The 16,928-nt window shown below is 45.2% G+C and overlaps 2 protein-coding genes across 5 annotated transcripts in view; one reads left to right on the top strand and one right to left on the bottom strand.

Annotated features, from left to right (window-relative positions):
* The window catches only part of TAF15 (TATA-box binding protein associated factor 15), a 504,826-nt gene that overhangs the window by 375,959 nt on the left and 111,939 nt on the right, over positions 1-16,928 (bottom strand). The window lies entirely within an intron of this gene.
* Positions 1-16,928, top strand: part of AP2B1 (adaptor related protein complex 2 subunit beta 1) — an 80,516-nt gene that overhangs the window by 21,214 nt on the left and 42,374 nt on the right. For all 4 annotated transcript variants that reach the window (XM_059486880.1, XM_059486877.1, XM_059486879.1 and 1 more), the window contains exons 6-12: positions 2,219-2,409; positions 4,295-4,516; positions 5,529-5,649; positions 7,708-7,803; positions 12,565-12,680; positions 14,118-14,283; positions 14,707-14,805. In XM_059486880.1, coding sequence (XP_059342863.1) covers positions 2,219-2,409; positions 4,295-4,516; positions 5,529-5,649; positions 7,708-7,803; positions 12,565-12,680; positions 14,118-14,283; positions 14,707-14,805 — 1,011 coding nt within the window. The remainder of the gene's footprint in view (positions 1-2,218; positions 2,410-4,294; positions 4,517-5,528; positions 5,650-7,707; positions 7,804-12,564; positions 12,681-14,117; positions 14,284-14,706; positions 14,806-16,928) is intronic.

Below are 16,928 nucleotides of genomic sequence, written 5' to 3'. Positions count from 1 at the left end.
GGAGGTGAGGACCAGCTTTAATTGTGGACTGTAGATTGTAGATCCCAGCTCCTCTGGCAGGACTGAGCTGCCACCAGAACCCCTCCCAGTCCTTTTTCTGACACTCAAGGAGACCACAGCCCATGTCCCCAAGTCCATCTGGCCTTTTGCCACTTCCTCGTGGATGCTTTCAATGGAGTTATGAGTGGATTGTCACCTGCTGTCCCATCCTCAGCTCTGAGCTGGACACTTGCATTTTTTGCTGACAGGGACCCAAAAAGATGCTGAGAGCAAAATCTCCTTCACAGTTTGGTCTCTGGGTTGGAGCTGCTGCTCTTCACCCATGGGAGCAGCATTTCTGTGCATCCATGGCAAACACAGGGAGAGACTCCATGGAGCAAGGAAGGAAATAGAAGCACAGGGTTTAGGATATCCTGGAAGTGCCCAAAAACATCTAAATATGGCACCTAGGGACATGATTCAGTGGTGGCCTTGGCAGTGCTGGGTTAATGGTAGAATTAAATTATTTTGGAGTTCTTCTCCAGTCTCAGTTCTATTCTAAAATTCTCTATTAGTTACTAATTTATTAATTACTGCCTGGCAGTGTGAGTGCAGTTGCCAGAGCTCCTGTCCCTCTCTGACTGACAGGTCCCTTTCTCTGATGCTTTGGCTATGTAAATTTTTCTGTCAATTCAAAATTTTTTCTCCAAAATACTGTCATTTTATAAGTACTTTTTCATAAGGGTTTTCAACTTTCAAGTGTTTTTTGTGGTTTGTCTTCACTGGTAACTTCAAAAATACAATGATAATAAAAATCTTTTACTTCAGTTTTATGCTGTGTCACATTAACCATTCAGGAATTAGGCAAATTAAATAATGAGGAGGATAAGCAGCCTATCTTAATAAGTTCCTTGTTAAAACAGTACAAGAAGACAGCAGCACTGATTGCTAATGATTTTGGTGACAGAAGGCTCATTCAACTAATAAAATTCATAAAATCTTGGATCAGAATCCTATCTCTGACCTCTAGGTGTGAAATGCAGAACAATCAACATTACTATGCCTGTGCAATGACTTTGGAATATATTGGTTTAATGACAAGCAGGGATGGGAACAAAGCAGGGAAAGTTCTGGTTGTGCTGTTCTTGTTTTCATTGTACTGCATCAAAAGCATCTTTAGCCATCCAGACAATCAGATGATTTTAGATAAGATGTTTCTTTGCCTTAATCTCATAGAAAATAACACCATAAATCTTCATTGGAGTAGATATTTGCTGGGAGTTGGGCTGGACATGATGTACATTGTAAAATGTCCTGAAATTACCTTTTCGTGGGGGATTTCAGTTTTCTGTGTCAAATTCATCTTAAATCCCTTTTCATGTTAGTTAAACAAATAAGATTTTAGTCTCATCTGCAAATTTTCTATTTTGTCTCTATATTCTGCAGTTCTATTAAAAAAAAACCTTCTCATGGAGTCTGTTGAATTTGAGTATGGAATTAGAAATTAAAAATTAGAAATTCCATTAGTATGGAATTTATGCTGCACTCCCACTTCTGTTTGTGTCAATCTGGACCCTGGACCTCCTCTCTGTGCTTCATTTCATCTGTGCTTAGACAAGAGAAGACCTTATACAGTCCTAAATTCAGCAGGAATATTTTCAGGGATGAGTTGTGCTGGAGTGCTTGCTTTACCATGGCTCCATAAAGCAAAAGGATGTTCTGGGGACTGAAAATTGAAATATGGCTTATTAAAAATTTAGCAGGAGTTGCCCATTTTAGAGAAATGGTTTGTTTGCTCTCAAACTGTGTGACCTGCCAGTGCTGCTGCAGAGCTGGAGGCTGCCAAGCACCTGCCAGCTCATTTCTGGATCACTGCTAAGCCATGTGCCATGGGGAAAATGGGCAAGAGGCACACATTCCTGAATAAATAGGGCACCTGGAGGTTTGGGCACCCTGACTGCAAAGCTGAGCATCCCCTGGAGCTGGGGGAGGATGTGGAGCCTGCAGGGTGCTGCTGTTCCCTGTGGGTGCCACAAAGTCTCTCGTGATGTCCTTGTCCTGGGTTCCTGTTCCTCCCAGTGGAGCTTTGGGCTCTGCAGGTTGTGCTGCATCCCAGAAGGCTCAGCTAGCTGCTGTGGCAGCTGATGGAGCTCCAGTTTGTCCCCTGTGTGTCCCCAACCCTGTCTCAATCCTGCCCAGCCCCTCCTGCTCTGCTAACAAGGAGCTCTTCTCCCCGCAGGTGGTGGCGAACGCCGTGGCCGCCCTGTCAGAGATCAGCGAGTCCCACCCCAACAGCAACCTGCTGGATCTGAACCCTCAGAACATCAACAAGCTGCTGACTGCCTTAAATGAGTGCACAGAGTGGGGGCAGATCTTCATCCTGGACTGCCTGTCCAACTACAACCCCAAGGATGACCGGGAAGCTCAGAGGTGCGGTGGCTTTTGGGGGCTGCTGGGGGTGGTAGAGCTCTGAAAGGTAACAGGGCACTGTGGCAGCACAAATAAGACCTGATAAACTAGATTTAAAAGCAAAACTACTTTTGCTAGCTGGGCTGATGCTGGAAACCTGCTCCTTCCTTCTGCAGAGTCATTTTCTCTGTTTATCTTTTTTATATTATTTTCTGTTTAAAAGGCTGGTTCTTGTGGGGACTGGCACTACTAAGAAGGGATCAGCCCAAGACCAAACCTGTAACAGTGGAAGCACTTTTTGGAGGATTTTCTGCCTTAAAGCAGAGCTTTCCTATTTGATTTTGCTGCTTTGAGAGGCAACAAACCTTTACATGTTTGTGAGTTTCCAAAGTACTGCAGCTCTGGAATATTTTCCAACTGAAAACTAGTCTGTGATATGATAAAGTGAAAATAAAGGTAAGGAAATTATCTTCCTTATTGTTCCAAATTCACCTTTGTGCTTTTACCTTTAACTGCACTGACTAAACCTAAATAGAAAGACTTTAGAGTTTGGGTAGTGGGCTGTTAGTTTGTGCACTTCAAGCCTCTCCCTCATCTGTCTTCCAGAATCACAAAAAGCCAGATTGTGTTCCCAAGAAAACAAGGATTCAGCCAGAAAAGTAACTTGGAACAGGGAGACTCTGAGATGATGTATTTAATGCAGCTGATGTGGGGATGGAGGGGGAGGAAGGATCACAAGCCCACGTACAAAATCCTGGCCAGACCAGTTGGAATTTGATGGGTTTCTTCATTGACTCTTTTTTTTGATGCACTGTTTCTAAGAAGCCTCCCAGTAGTCTTGCTGGTTTTTTTTTTTCCTCTTTGTGTTCTGTTTCTGTGCCAGAATCAGCTCTTAATGAGTGCTAGAAACCTGCAGAGCTCTCCAGGGTGTGAGCTTGGTGTTATCCCAGCTCTGTCAGAGGAACCAGTGCTCTGAGCACCTGTGAACATGTCCCAGTTCCTCTGAAGAGTGATTTATCCTTTTGCTCCTTTGTGTGGAGTTGATTTCCTGGAGTCAGACAGCACTGGGAGAGCCACCCTCCTTTCCAGCAAAATATCATCCCCTGTGCATGGGGAAACTGAGGCACAGAGAGAGGAAACAGCTGGGACATGCAGGTGACCTTGGGCAGAGGCAGCTGGGGGTGCCCCAAACCTGATTTGGATTTCTCTGCTCCTCACTGAGCTGTGCTGCTTCCCTTCCAGCATGGCTGAAAGCAGATCTTGCAGGGAAGGAAACTTCAGGAGGCACAGATGGGAATGAGTTTGTTCTGGGTTAGCAACATGCAGGAGGGAGTGGGAAGAAACTTGACAGATGCTTTAAGAAAGACCATATGAACCCAAACTTCCTTTCTTTCTGGGATGGGCTGTTTAGGATGCAGTTTGATTACAGGATCCATTATGGCAAGTGGGATTTGGGAGGATATTTAGGTCACTCTTTTCTTGTGTATTCAGAGGAACAGAAATCTTTTTCTGTTGAAATGACAGCAACCCCCCAAGCAAGCCAGAAGCGTGTATCACTTCTGAATGGTTATATGGAGGCTAAAGTGTTTTTCCAGTAGCTGTTTTTGTTAAAGTTATGTTTGTAAGTGACAGACAAGATCACACAAATAGAAAATACCACCAGGAAAAAGCAGGAAGTGTGGAATTGTTCCTGAGCTGACTGTGGCAGGAGAGAAACCTGAAGCTGTCAGAGAAGTCCCTGTTTGTTTCCTGCTGCATTCAGGAAAACAGGACTTTGCCCATTCATTGTGAACAAAACCAAATCCAAGCAGTGTCTGAGAAGCTATGTGCCATCTCCTAAATTTAAAATTGAAATATTTGGCACCCTGAAATCCATTTGAACCCTTTTTTGTGCCTCTGTCCCCAGCATCTGTGAGCGGGTCACCCCCCGGCTGTCTCACGCCAACTCAGCAGTGGTGCTGTCAGCAGTGAAGGTCCTGATGAAGTTCCTGGAGCTCCTTCCCAAGGACTCTGATTATTACAACATGCTGCTGAAGAAACTTGCCCCTCCTCTGGTGACCCTGCTGTCTGGAGAGCCTGAAGTTCAGTATGTTGCCCTGAGGAACATCAACTTGATTGTGCAGAAGAGGTAAAAGCTCAGGGGGTTTAATTCCTGTGTTGTCAAAGGCCATCTGGTTATCTCAGATCTCCAGATACTGCCACATGCACAGAATTTCTTTTAATCCAGGCTCAGATCCCTTGAGAGCCAGGTTAAACACTCTCATGACTCTGGCAGCCTGAACTGATTTCCTTTACAGCATGCTTGTAAGGAATACCAGTTTCATGCAGTATTTCTTTACCTGCCTCTCTTCACCTTCTCTTTATGAGCACTCAGAATTGGCCTCTATAAATCAAAATGGCAAACAGGAACAGTTCACAGTGACCTGCAGGATCTCAGTGAGCCTGTGTTACTCTGCTCAGCACAGAGCCACCAGGCTGGTGACATCCTGGTGCACAATGGATTGGGCTTTTCCCCACCACTTTGCTCCCATGTTCATGTTTTATTGCTGCTGATCCTTCCTGGAAAGGTGAGATAGCTTGGATAGCTCTTTGTGATGATATTAGGGCAGAGTTACTGTGCACTGGCATCTTGAAGTGAAAGTGGAAATGAATTTGTAGGTTTTGCATTAAGATAAGGATGCTGTTCTTTCACTGAAAATATTGTTGTTCACTGTCTGTAGTGGTTGGTTCAGCAGCTCAAATAGAGGAAGCAGAGATGTGGCTGTAGAAAGACTTGAATTATGCATTTTTGTATCTAAATAATCTTTTTGACCAGACTTCTTTCTTTGAATTCATGTTTGCACATCCTAGGCATAAAATCAGAGTCAGAGAATGGTTTGGCTTGGAAGGGGCCTTAAAGATCATCAAATTCCAGTTTCCTCTGCAGGTTTCACATTCCAAATTACTGAGAGCCATGTCCAGCCTGGTCTTGACCATTTCCAGGGATGGGGAGTCCATGGCCTCCCTGGTCAACCAGGGCAAAATGGCACCATTCTGTTTCTCAGTGGATATTTGGGGAGATTTCTAAAGAAAAGATGCCTGTTGTTAAAACAGTTAGGATTTTTTACCACTCTTGAGTGACAACATTATGTTCCCTGCAGGCCTGAAATCCTGAAGCAGGAGATCAAAGTGTTTTTTGTGAAGTACAACGACCCCATCTATGTCAAACTGGAGAAACTGGACATCATGATCCGCCTGGCCTCGCAAGCAAACATTGCCCAGGTCAGCTGGGGCACTCCTGCTGTGCTCTGGGAAGGGAAATCCCTACCCTGCTCCTTGTGTGAGGGTGTTTGCAGCTGCCTCTGGAGTCAGCATCACTGTTAGGCATCACTGTGCCTGGTGGAGTGCTCTGTGAGTTCTCTAATGGTTGGTGGTGGAGTTTCCCCCAGAATTTAAATGTTAATAGCGTGGCGTGGATGCGTCGTGACCGTGAGGTGGATCTTGTTTCACTGATGACAATTCCAGGAGGAGAACTCGTGGATCCTGTCAAATGAGTCACTGCCAGTGCTGAGGTTGGAATGAGAGCCTTGTTTCAAGTGAGAGGGGTGTGCCTGTAAGGGAGGCATTCAGAAAGGCCAAACATTATTGAAGTGTGAATTTCAAGTTAGTGAAATTGTTATAACGCTTGCACAGGCACTCTTCAGAGCTAAAAAAAATTCCTGCTTTTGCTTAACTTGCTTCCAGAATGGGAATAGCACAAAGCTGAAGCTGAACTGAATTGAGATTCACTTTGCAGTGTAGATTCTTCTTGTATTTGATGTTGGTTTAATGCAGATCCCTTCCTTGGAGGAAGTGCACCCCTGGCCATGAGGCCTAACACTAATGCAGAATGATTAATGCCTCTGGTCAGTGCTATTATTGTCCTATCCTAATTGTCACAGAACAATTTCATTTCATGTGACATTTTGAAGCAGCTCCTTCAGCTCTCTCCTGATGGTTTTTGGAACTGAGCAAGGTAATTCAGGCCCTTTTTGTGCTGGGGGCATGGAAAATATTTTAAAAATCAGTTTCTATGTGAACATATTCAGAATTTTCTCTTTACTGTTGGTAGGCTCCACACACCAATTTGAATTTATAATGTTCCAATAATATGGGCTGTTTGCAGGAAAGCCAGTAGTGTCTGGAGGGCAGTCTGAGATCTGCAGACTAATGAATTAATCTCTCCAGCTTCTGAGGAGGCATTCATAAAACAGCACAAGGTTTAGCAGGAATATGTCCTGGAATGAGACCTGGGAGCAGCTTCCACCCACATCTTCCTGTGATTCTTGGGGAGATTCTCCATCCCTGTGCCCATCCTGGACCAGGGCACCAGGATGGTTCCAGCCTTGGGCAGTGTTTGGGAAGCATCAGCTGCTAAAGGCTGGTGCTCCAAGTGCTGTGCACTGTAGATCATCCAAGGAAATAATAAAACTTCAAAACACAGATGTCCTGTCTCCTCCTTGCAGATTTATCTGTCTGCAGTCTGGCCCTTCATGGCCTCTTTATCTTGTCATTCTTCTGAGCAATTTGCTTGGATGAGAGATTTTTCAAAGGACTGTCTGGCTTTGTGCTGCTGGCCTCTCCCTCACCATCTATTTGTGACATCACGATTAAATCCCTGATGTCATATTTGGCATGAGAAACTGAAATAAATTGAGCTTTTGAGGGAATATAAATTACATATGGTCTTTTCTTGAAATAATTTTTTTGTAAGCTAAGTGATTTAAGACAAAGCTTTTTAGTTAAAGGTCTGTATGATCCCAGCAGATCCTGGGCTTAGCCCTTCATCGGTTTCCATTAGCAAAAAAACTGAGACAAAACAATAAATCTTAGTTTTACAAGGGGAAGTATCTTCATGCTGTTATTAATCTGTGTATAGATGTTCTAGGGTGTCCCCAGATCTCCTCTGCATCTTCTGTCTGGATTCACCAGGGATCCAAAGGTTCATCTCAGCACACAGAAATAGTTGTTGCTGAGAGCTTTGCACACAGCAAATGTATTTTCAGTGTAGGAAGGAGTAGAAACCTTTAAGTTTGGTAAAGCTGATTTTTCCTCAGCTCTTGTTTAAGGGGGATTGAAAATTATCAAGACCAGGGGACCTTTTGACTTTGTGCAGCCTACACAAGTGTAACCCACACCAGTTTGGATTAGACACCAGTATGCCAAACCAGTGGCTGGATGTGTGTGGTAGCTGTGAAAAGGATATCCTGCTCATCCTCTGTGCCCAGGCAGCGTCACCTGTGAGGGTGGGCTGCTCTCTGAGTGTCCCCAGGGGCTGACAGTGCTGTGGTGTCCCCACAGGTCCTGGCAGAGCTGAAGGAATACGCCACCGAGGTGGACGTGGACTTCGTGCGCAAGGCCGTGCGCGCCATCGGCCGCTGTGCCATCAAGGTGGAGGCAAGTATCTCACCCTGGGGCTTCTCTCTGGTTCCCTGTCTTCAGAAACAATGCTGGGCTTTGCCACCTCATTTCCATGCTGCAATTCCAGTGGTGGCCCTCAAGTGGCCTGGATCCGTGGTGGTTATGGGCAGAGCAGCACTGAGCGGGATGTGAGCTGTGAGGATGTCGTGGGAGGGTGGGTGCTCCTCTCATCCTGCAGGCAGAGCAAGGCAGGTCATTCACCCTTGATGGAATATTTTACTGTATTTGCTTTAGTGGAACAATGACCATTATCCATCCAAATCCTTTAATAGCTGTGAGCTGACCTTTTGAAGCGGGAAGAAGAAGATATTGTATAGAGAAACTCAGAATTATGAAGCATTTTGTGTCATCCCTCCCCTCCATTTCAGAAGAACAGAACACAGAGAATTGCAGAGATTTGGGGCACTTAAATGCAATTTATACAAACAGAGTGACTCTAGTTACATAAATCCATCCCTATAACTTGTAAACTTAATTTGGAGTGTGCTCTCTTCTACCTCAATGCTTATGCAAACAAATTCCCAGGAACCTCTGCAGTTTTCCAAAACAAGTCTGAAATGTCCTCTGCCTGTGGAACATCCACCTAAGTGCTCATAATAGAATATTGTTTTTTTAGTGATGTGTCTGTTAATTTCACTGTAAGTGAATCTGAAATGCCTGTCAGGAGCTCAGAAATCCTGTGAAGAGGGGGAAGATTTGTGCTGTGGTGTTGGTACTTTTCAGTAAACTGATGACTGAGTGCAAAATGTCACATAAAGTGCTCTAATTTCAGCTGAGCTCATTTAGCTTTTGCTCAAGTGTGTTCCCATGAGCATTGCCTGACAGCAGATTTAAATAATAACCTAATCATGCCTGGCTTAGTGTGGTGTCAGTGCACAGGATTCTCTTGTTTCAGCTAAACTGCTGCAAGCCTGTGCACGGAGGACACCAACTTCTGTCCTCTGGGGAGAATCAACTGCCCCTTTGTGCAGCTCTCTCCTCCTTCCTTCATCTCTCAAAGGTTTGTCACTGCCAGGGGCTTTCTTTGAAGCATGGCCCCATGGAGCAGGGGCTGCTGCTTCTATTTTATGTCTGCACTTCAAAATACCAGAGCACTCCTTCCATGCTGCATCCAGGCAGGAGCCACAGCAGTGACTGTAGAAAACCCCCCTGAGCATGGAAAAGGGCTACAGAGAAGTTTAAAAGGAGCTGGTGACAGTGCTTTTTGTAGCAGTGCTGTGCTGGCAGGGTGGGAATTTGTTTTAGTTCTCAGCAGGGACTTTCTCACTAGGATTTGGCCCTGTGCCTGTCCTAGTTGCAGGGAGGGTGGTGTATTCCTGCAGCATCAAGGTGGTTTTAGAAGTTTTTACTCTTTCCTGCCCTCATCCCCCACATTTATCCCTATCCCTGATACCACAACAGTCAAATTTGATAAGCAAAGGACTAGCAATAATGTCCCAGTGACCCTATAATTGTAATTGTGCCTCTCCATTGGCCATTTTAACCTTGATTTTTGGCACTGCTGCTGCTAAGGATGAGGTCTGTTTCCTGCCCTGACAAGAACCAGATTTAAAGAGATACATGGAACAACTCATGACAGTTATTCCTCATCCCTAGGTTAATCCCTGTCCCCAGTGCATCTGTGTTTACTAGAGACTGTTTACACTGTGAATTATGACTAATGGGAGAGCATCCTCACAGCCATCAGTGTCCAAGTTCCCAAAGCTCAGAAATCGGATTTTTGACAGAGGACACAGCCAGTGGGAGCTGTTGATGAATGAGGATTCACAGAGCACCTCAGCTCTGCCTTTAGGGATCCTATCTTTTGTCTAATTGTCACTCCTAGGAGAGTGAGACAGAAATAAATGTGTCTGCTGAGAGGTGCACCACAAAGCAAATGTGGTGTTCCCTTTGCTCCTGGTGCTGGTTTGGGATATGGAACCAACACCCACAATGAATAACAAGATTTTGCTCAGGCTTGAGCAGTCACATTGTTTTGGGGGATATCAGAACATTTTGCATGGATATTGCTGGATTATTGCTAGCTGAGCTCAGAGTTAGCTTGGGTTTATCTACAGCAAACTCTGGTGTAGCTACACTTGTCTGCCTTGTGAATTGGTTTGCTCCAGTGGCAGCATCACAAGAAACCATCATTCCATGCTTTGGTTTTAAGGAAAACAAGCACCACTCCCGTGGGAAAAGGAAATGAAGTGGATGCAGTAAAGATAGGGGTTCCTCTGGAGCAAAGGAGAAGCAGAAGGAGCCATCTTACAGGGATGTTTGTCTCATTTCCAAGAGATTCTGCCAGCAGCCTGGTTCTTAGAAATCATTGAGGCTTATGGCTGAGTGTGATATGTGCTACTTCAATAATCTTGTGGGCTTTCATTTGGTTCCTGCAGAAAAACAAAGCGATTTTGACATTGGTTGCTTGTCCTTCCTCACTCCAACTTGAAAGCTGTTTGAGTTGGGGCATCCTTTCATCAGTTTGCAGAGCTCTGCTGTCCCCAAGGATGTCCACCTTCAAAAAGCTGTGTGTTTACAAGGGATGGGGTGAGCTAAGATGGGTTTTGTTAGAGGGACTGCTCTTTTGGGCATGTGCCCACCACTGCTCACTTTCCAAGGGACTCTTTGGCTAAAAATCATTGCTGTGTATTTCAAAGTGGATGTTGTGCTTTTCCTGGAAAAAAATCATGCTTCAAAGCATCTAAAGAAAAGAAAACTAAACTTTAATTTGCTTTTCCTTGAATTGTACAGCTCTTAAAGCTCTGTTAGTTGTAGGCTCTGACAGGACTGCAGTGCTTGTTGCCAGCAGTGACTGGTGCTGTAGATTCTGCTGTAGAAACATCCAGGATGGGTCAATCACAGATCCACCTGTTGCATTCCACAGCAGCAGATAATCAATGTTTACATTTTGTTCCTGAGGCCTCTCAGCTTCTCAGGAGGAAAAACCCTAAGGAAAGGATTTTTTATAAAAGTTGTCTGTGACCATTGTGGCTATGGAGTGTCCAAGTTCCTGGGTCAGAAGACACAGGAAATAACAAAGTTCCTGTGTGAGGAGAAGCTGGGATGTTTTTTGAGAAGACATTAATTATAAGTGCTCTTGACATGAATTTGGGTAGAACAGCAGAAGCTTTGGATGACTGGTGCAAGGAGGACTAGAGAACAGGCATCTTTCAGAAGATGTGTAGATGGATGTGGCACAGATTTACCCCATCAGGTCACTTGGTAAAATATCAGATGGAAGTTACTGAGATGAAGAGGTGAAATTTGAAGTTCTGAAGCATCTCTCTTGCAAGGACTTTGGGCAGGGCTCCCACTGTGAACCAGGTCAGTGTGTGGAGCCAGGTCTATGGTCAGTCCCCATGAACTGGAAGTGTCTTCCAGGTCACAGCCTCAAATCCCTTCTGGAGCAGAAGGATCAGAGCAGGACATGGTCAAGTTGCCATTCAGTGCCCCTGTAGTGCCACAGTACCCATAAAGCTGAGCTGAGCAGGGAGAGGTATCATAAAAGAATATTACAGCAATCACCCATTTTTATGTGATGCCTCTCTGACACCAATTGTATTGGATTTTTCTTCTGTTTGCTGTGAATTTCAGGGGAGAGTTTTATGACTTACTGCCAGTTTGCAAAGGCAGAGCAAGTGCTGGTTTGTGTTGATCCTGCCTTGGCTGATCCTCATGTCAGCCTGTTTGTGCTGACAGCCCTGTGTGAGGTACCCAGGAGGGCAGGAAGCTGCCAGAAGGTTTTAGTCTCTGACCCAAATTCCTGAGGTTTGTCCTTGAGATTTTTGCCCATTCTCAAAGAGCTGATTCCTGTGACTAAAATGCCATTTCACTCCTCCTCCTCCTGCCCAGCCTTTAAGTGCTCTGTAAGTTGAGGGAGCTCTTAACTCACTGGAATTGAAAAATCCACCTACATTGCTGTTGTTTGTGCCCCACAGTGTTTGTCTCCAGCCTGAATCCTTTATGAGTGTTCTGAAGGCAGTGTTGGGAGCAGTCTGCTTCTCACATTAATCACCAGCTGTGTAATGAGGCTTCATGTGTGCTCTGCTAATAACCAAATCACTGCCCTTATTTGAGGCTCTGCTGCTGGAGTTGGTTGCTCCTGTGATGTCCTGTCTCACTGTGCTGTTTGGGAATAGACCTCTGTGAGTGATCTGCCTCTGTCTCCACTCCTGGTTCCTGGAGCATGACAGTGTCCAGTCCTTGTTATCTTGCAGTGCCTGTGAATTGAACTAATTAATTGAAAGCTGCATTAGGAGCAGCTGAATTTCTATTTTTAGCTGTTCATTTTACATGTCGTTAGTGACCTCACCCCAAAAATACTGAGCCTGTTGCTGCTGGTTTTGACAGCACTGTTTTTTCTGCCTTGTGGCTTTGCTAGAAGCTTTCTTGCAGTCCCTGTCAGAACTTTCCCAGCTCTGATTGCCTGGCATGGGAATCAGAGAGCTCATTCAGTGGCCTGTACCAGCCCCAGGGTGGTACAAAGAGCAGTGTAGGTGATGTTTCCAAGCTCTCTTGTGTGGTGACCCAACTTTCTGCTGGCATAATTACTTCTCTGACTTTCTAGAGGAGCTGGAGCCAGCTGGTGTCCCCACTGTAACAACCTTTTGTTCCCCTGTAGTTCATTTCTGGGCAGAGTTTGCAGCTCTTGTCCTCTGTGCCTTTTCTTATACACACACCACATTCCTCAGTGAGTGCTGTGGGAGCAAGAGTGTTTCTTCAGCTATTTAAATTGTGTTTTTCTGCTGTCTCCAGCAATCTGCAGAGCGCTGTGTGAGCACCCTGCTGGACCTCATCCAGACCAAGGTGAACTACGTGGTGCAGGAGGCCATCGTGGTCATCAGGGACATCTTCCGCAAGTACCCCAACAAGTAGGTGGAAACTTCCTCAGGGTTTTCTGGAAGCTCTTAGCTGCCATCATCAGAATAGAGCAGCTCTCAGCTCAGCAGGGCTCTGGAGCAAAGGTGGAAGCAGTGATCCCACTCCTGGTTTGGTGGGAGGCTCTAGGTGAGGTGTCAGCCTGGCTTGTTGTTAGTTTGAATTGAAAGGTTTTCCTTCCCCACCACTCCATATTGAAGGCTGGATCAAAAGCCAGTAAAGCTCTTGCAGGGAATGGCAGAAGGAAAATTTGGCCAGGTTTACAGCATCAGGGTGTCCTGGTTTTAATCTCCTCTAGAAATCCATGAAGTGTACAAGTGTCCTTGTCACAGTGGTCACAAGGGTTGAAGGATGAAGAGAGAGACGAGAATGTTGACCTCATGTTCAGAAGGCTTGATTTATTATTTTATGATATATATTACATTATGACTATACTAAAAAGAATAGAAAGAAAAGTTCTCAGAAGGCTAGCTAAGCTAAGAATAGAAAAGAATGAATAACAAAGGGCTGTGTCTCAGCAGAGAGTGAGACCCAGCTGTGCCGTGAGTGGTCAGTAAATCCAAACATCCACCCAAGACCAATCACGGATCCACCTGATGCATTCCACAGCAGCAGATAATCATTGTTTACATTTTGTTGCTGAGGCCACAGGTTCTCAGAAAAGGAAAAAATCCTAAAGAAAAGATTTTAATGAAAAGATATCTGTGACATGTCCTCACAGGGCTGTCAAAGTTCATGGCTCCCATGGTCCCGGATCCAATCAGGTGGTGCTGAATAAAGCTGTGGCTTTATTTCTGGCTTTTCCCACTAAGTGTTCCCTCTGGCTTGGCTTGGGCAAAACTCAGCTTCTCTTGGTTCTGCAGTAAGATTTTGTCTCCTCAGCCACAGAACTGCAGCAATGTTTTTCAGCAGAGACTTCATGATCACCTAAAAAATAATATGGTTCATCTGCAGGTTTCCCTGACAATTTCTGCTTTCAGCCTCAGAAATTCCCTGCTTGTGGGGATACCCACACATGGGAATAGGGGAAGCTAAATTATTGTGGGATATTGTCTGGTTTACAATAAAGCCTTGAGGGGAGTGCAATACCCAGTTTAGAGTTACCAGGCTGGAGCCTCCAGCAAGGCTGCAGGATCTGATTCAGACTCATGGTTTGAACTGTTGGATCAAATATTCCCATTAGCAAACAGAGCAGAAGGCAGCTTTATCTTGAACTCCACATCTGGGTGGTCTTGCTGATGGATTAAACTGCAGAGATCCTGTGAGATCTTTGGAGGGAAAAAAAAAAAAGATGAATGAAAATGCTGCTTGTTGTGTAGAAACACAAGACATGACTTCAGTGCAGGATTCTCTGCAGAATGATGTGGGCAGAAATGGAGTGAAACAAGTCCAGTTCACCCCAGTAATCCACCTGTACCGTGACAAACCAGGTATGAGAGCATCATTGCCACTCTGTGTGAGAACCTGGATTCCCTGGATGAGCCAGATGCCAGAGCTGCCATGATCTGGATCGTGGGTGAATATGCTGAAAGAATTGACAATGCAGATGAGCTCCTGGAGAGTTTCCTGGAGGGTTTCCATGATGAAAGCACTCAGGTAAAGTTGCAATGTGCATTTTATCTGCAGTGTGTTTATGGGATGGACAGTGAATGTTATTGCAGTGGGCAGACAATACCTGTCAATAAAAGCTTCAATATTGGGCTATACTAAAACTCCTGGGAATCTGCAGTTTTGCTTTGTTGTTTGTGTCTCCAAAAATTCCCATCTTGGAAGCACAAGAGGGGGTTCCAGAGGTTGCATTTTTCTTGGGGGGATGGCTGTACTGGGGGTATGACACAAACCTCAGCCTGCTGCTCAGGGACTTCTCTGTGAAAGTGTTTTGCAACAGGCAAGGGTTTGAATCTCATTATATTGGGTTTCACTGGCATAGAGCAGTGTCATGCTGTGAGGAAACTGAAGCCATATCTGTTTAATATCAGTAAAGGAATTTCTAATCTCTCCTGTGCTCCTCTCTCTTAGGTGCAGCTCACTCTGCTGACTGCAATAGTGAAGCTGTTCTTGAAAAAGCCTTCTGAGACACAGGAGCTGGTCCAGCAGGTCCTCAGCCTGGCCACACAGGTAAGCCAAGGTACCCAGTGACCCAGAGGCCTGCAGGCACTCTGCTGCCCTGCTGTGTGATGTCTCCCAGCTGCCAGGCCAGGCAGCTTTGCAAGAAATCCCCCCAAGAAATATACAACCTCTAGATCAGATTCAAGGGTGTTGCCTTCTCTCCCAAAGAGACTCTGTTTGAAAGGTGCTCTGTGCCTGTTACCATCTGGAATCTGCTTTCTCCTTCTTAGCTCTTGCTTTATCTGAATTCCTTCCCCATTCACTCACTAAATGGAAAGTCAGGGACAGTGTAGAATTATCAAGAAACCAAAATTCTTTCTCCTTGAAGGTGGCTTGCAGTGAAACATCTGGAGCTATAACAGAGGCAGACAGCCTGGCAAAGACTTTGTTCTGAGAACAGCAAACTTTAAGCAGTGCTATGAAAAAGAAAGAACTGATTTTTGGGGTTTTTGCCTTTGTACTTGGATGCTGTCAGCCAATGTGGCAGCTTTGCTGGAGGCTGTAGCAGTGGGTTAAGATCATGGATTCATTATGCATGAGATGCTGAGTTTTGAGCTCAGATCACTGCAGGCAAGGCTGGGCTTGAGCTGGCAGACACAACTGCTGTAGTTCCAGAGGACAGAGGTGATGTCCTGGTGCCAGGGGTGGGTAAGAGCTCAGCTGATCTTCCTACACCCCTTGACTGCAATGATTGGGATAAAGTGCCCAAAAAAACCAGCTCCTCTCCAGACCTGCTGTGTCAAGTGATAAAAATAGTCTGCCAGCTGAATGGGCTGTGATTGTTTCTGAGCAGAAAACCTGGAGTCAATCATCAGCTGCCCTTTTTGATCCTCTTTGCTGCAAGAAATCATTGCTGTGGATTTGCTGCACTTAAAACTTTTATTCATTCCTTTGGGGAGTTGCATTGGTCAGCAGCAACAAACCCATGACCTGATTTTCTTGCTTCAAAACCTGCTGTTAGGCAGGATCTGAGCTGCTCTTCAGAGAGGAGTGGGCCAAGGGCAGGCTGTAGCATTTTCCTGAGCCAACAGAAGAAAGGTACTAAGTGCTAAAACCCACTGTGCTGACTCACAGAACATTTAATGGCACCCTCAGAATGTAACAGGCGTCTGGGTTTGTTTCTCTGTTTGTCAGCAATGTTGATTCAGTCTGGCTTTTTGTATTTTATATGAATAATAAGTCAATGTAGGATAACTGGCTGTGAAACATTGAAAAACCTTATGCTTCAAGGTCTGATTTCTAGGTAGAGATGGTGTTTTTCACTTGAGTGGGAGAGTAATTACATGTGTGTTTCTTTCCCCAGCTTAGGTATTGTTGCACTTTGAGTGTCTCAGGGCTTGTCTGCACAGCAGACTGCAGGTGTGACTGTAGCAGGAGCCAGCTCTGGTAAAAATAGCAGTGGAGCAGCTGGGACCGGCAGAAACACAGGAATTGAGGTCTCAGAACTCTGCATCCCCATTGCTGATGCATAGGTGGGGAGCTGAGCTAGCCAGGATTCATTGTGTTGCTCCACAGGTGTGCATGCAGATCCTGGAAAGGGGAGAATTTTGAGAGATTTGAGCCTCTTTTTGCAGTAGGTTTACCAGTTTCCAGTGTGTTTTTTTGGCTGTGAGAAGAAACAGTCAGCCTTGACTCTGTAGGTGCCTGCAAGTAGGAGAGTGTAGCCTTTCATGTGTGCCCTTGCAGAAACCCTGCCTGATCCTGAGTGCACAGTCTGGGAGGGATTGTTAAAGTGTAAAGAGTCCACAATTCTCCCATCAAACACAACCAGCTCTGCAGAGATAATGTGTGAGACAACAGAGAGATTAATTTAGGTCCTTACAAAATGAGCTGAGCTCAGTCTCATTCCAAGAAGAGGTTTGAGAATGTCTTGAGGCAGATGGCAGATGCAGATTCTAACAGGGCAGCAGTGAGAGCACAGAAGAGAAAAAGAAATGCCAAGGAAAGACTAGTGAGGTGTACAATATTTTGCTGGAATTTTATCAGGGGAAAAAACCTCTAACATTTCTGCTGAAATGAAGATTAAAAACCTGAGCTCTTGTTTCCATGAACAGTTCACTACAACATAAAACCACAGCACCTCCCTCTCCCTAGAACATGATCAGCAAACCATCCCCACTCACTTTGCTGCT

This window comes from Ammospiza nelsoni, chromosome 21 (assembly GCF_027579445.1).
Source record: "Ammospiza nelsoni isolate bAmmNel1 chromosome 21, bAmmNel1.pri, whole genome shotgun sequence".
Lineage (NCBI taxonomy): Eukaryota > Metazoa > Chordata > Aves > Passeriformes > Passerellidae > Ammospiza > Ammospiza nelsoni.
Note: the sequence above shows the minus strand (reverse complement) of the source record. Positions and strands in the feature narration are given on the sequence as shown.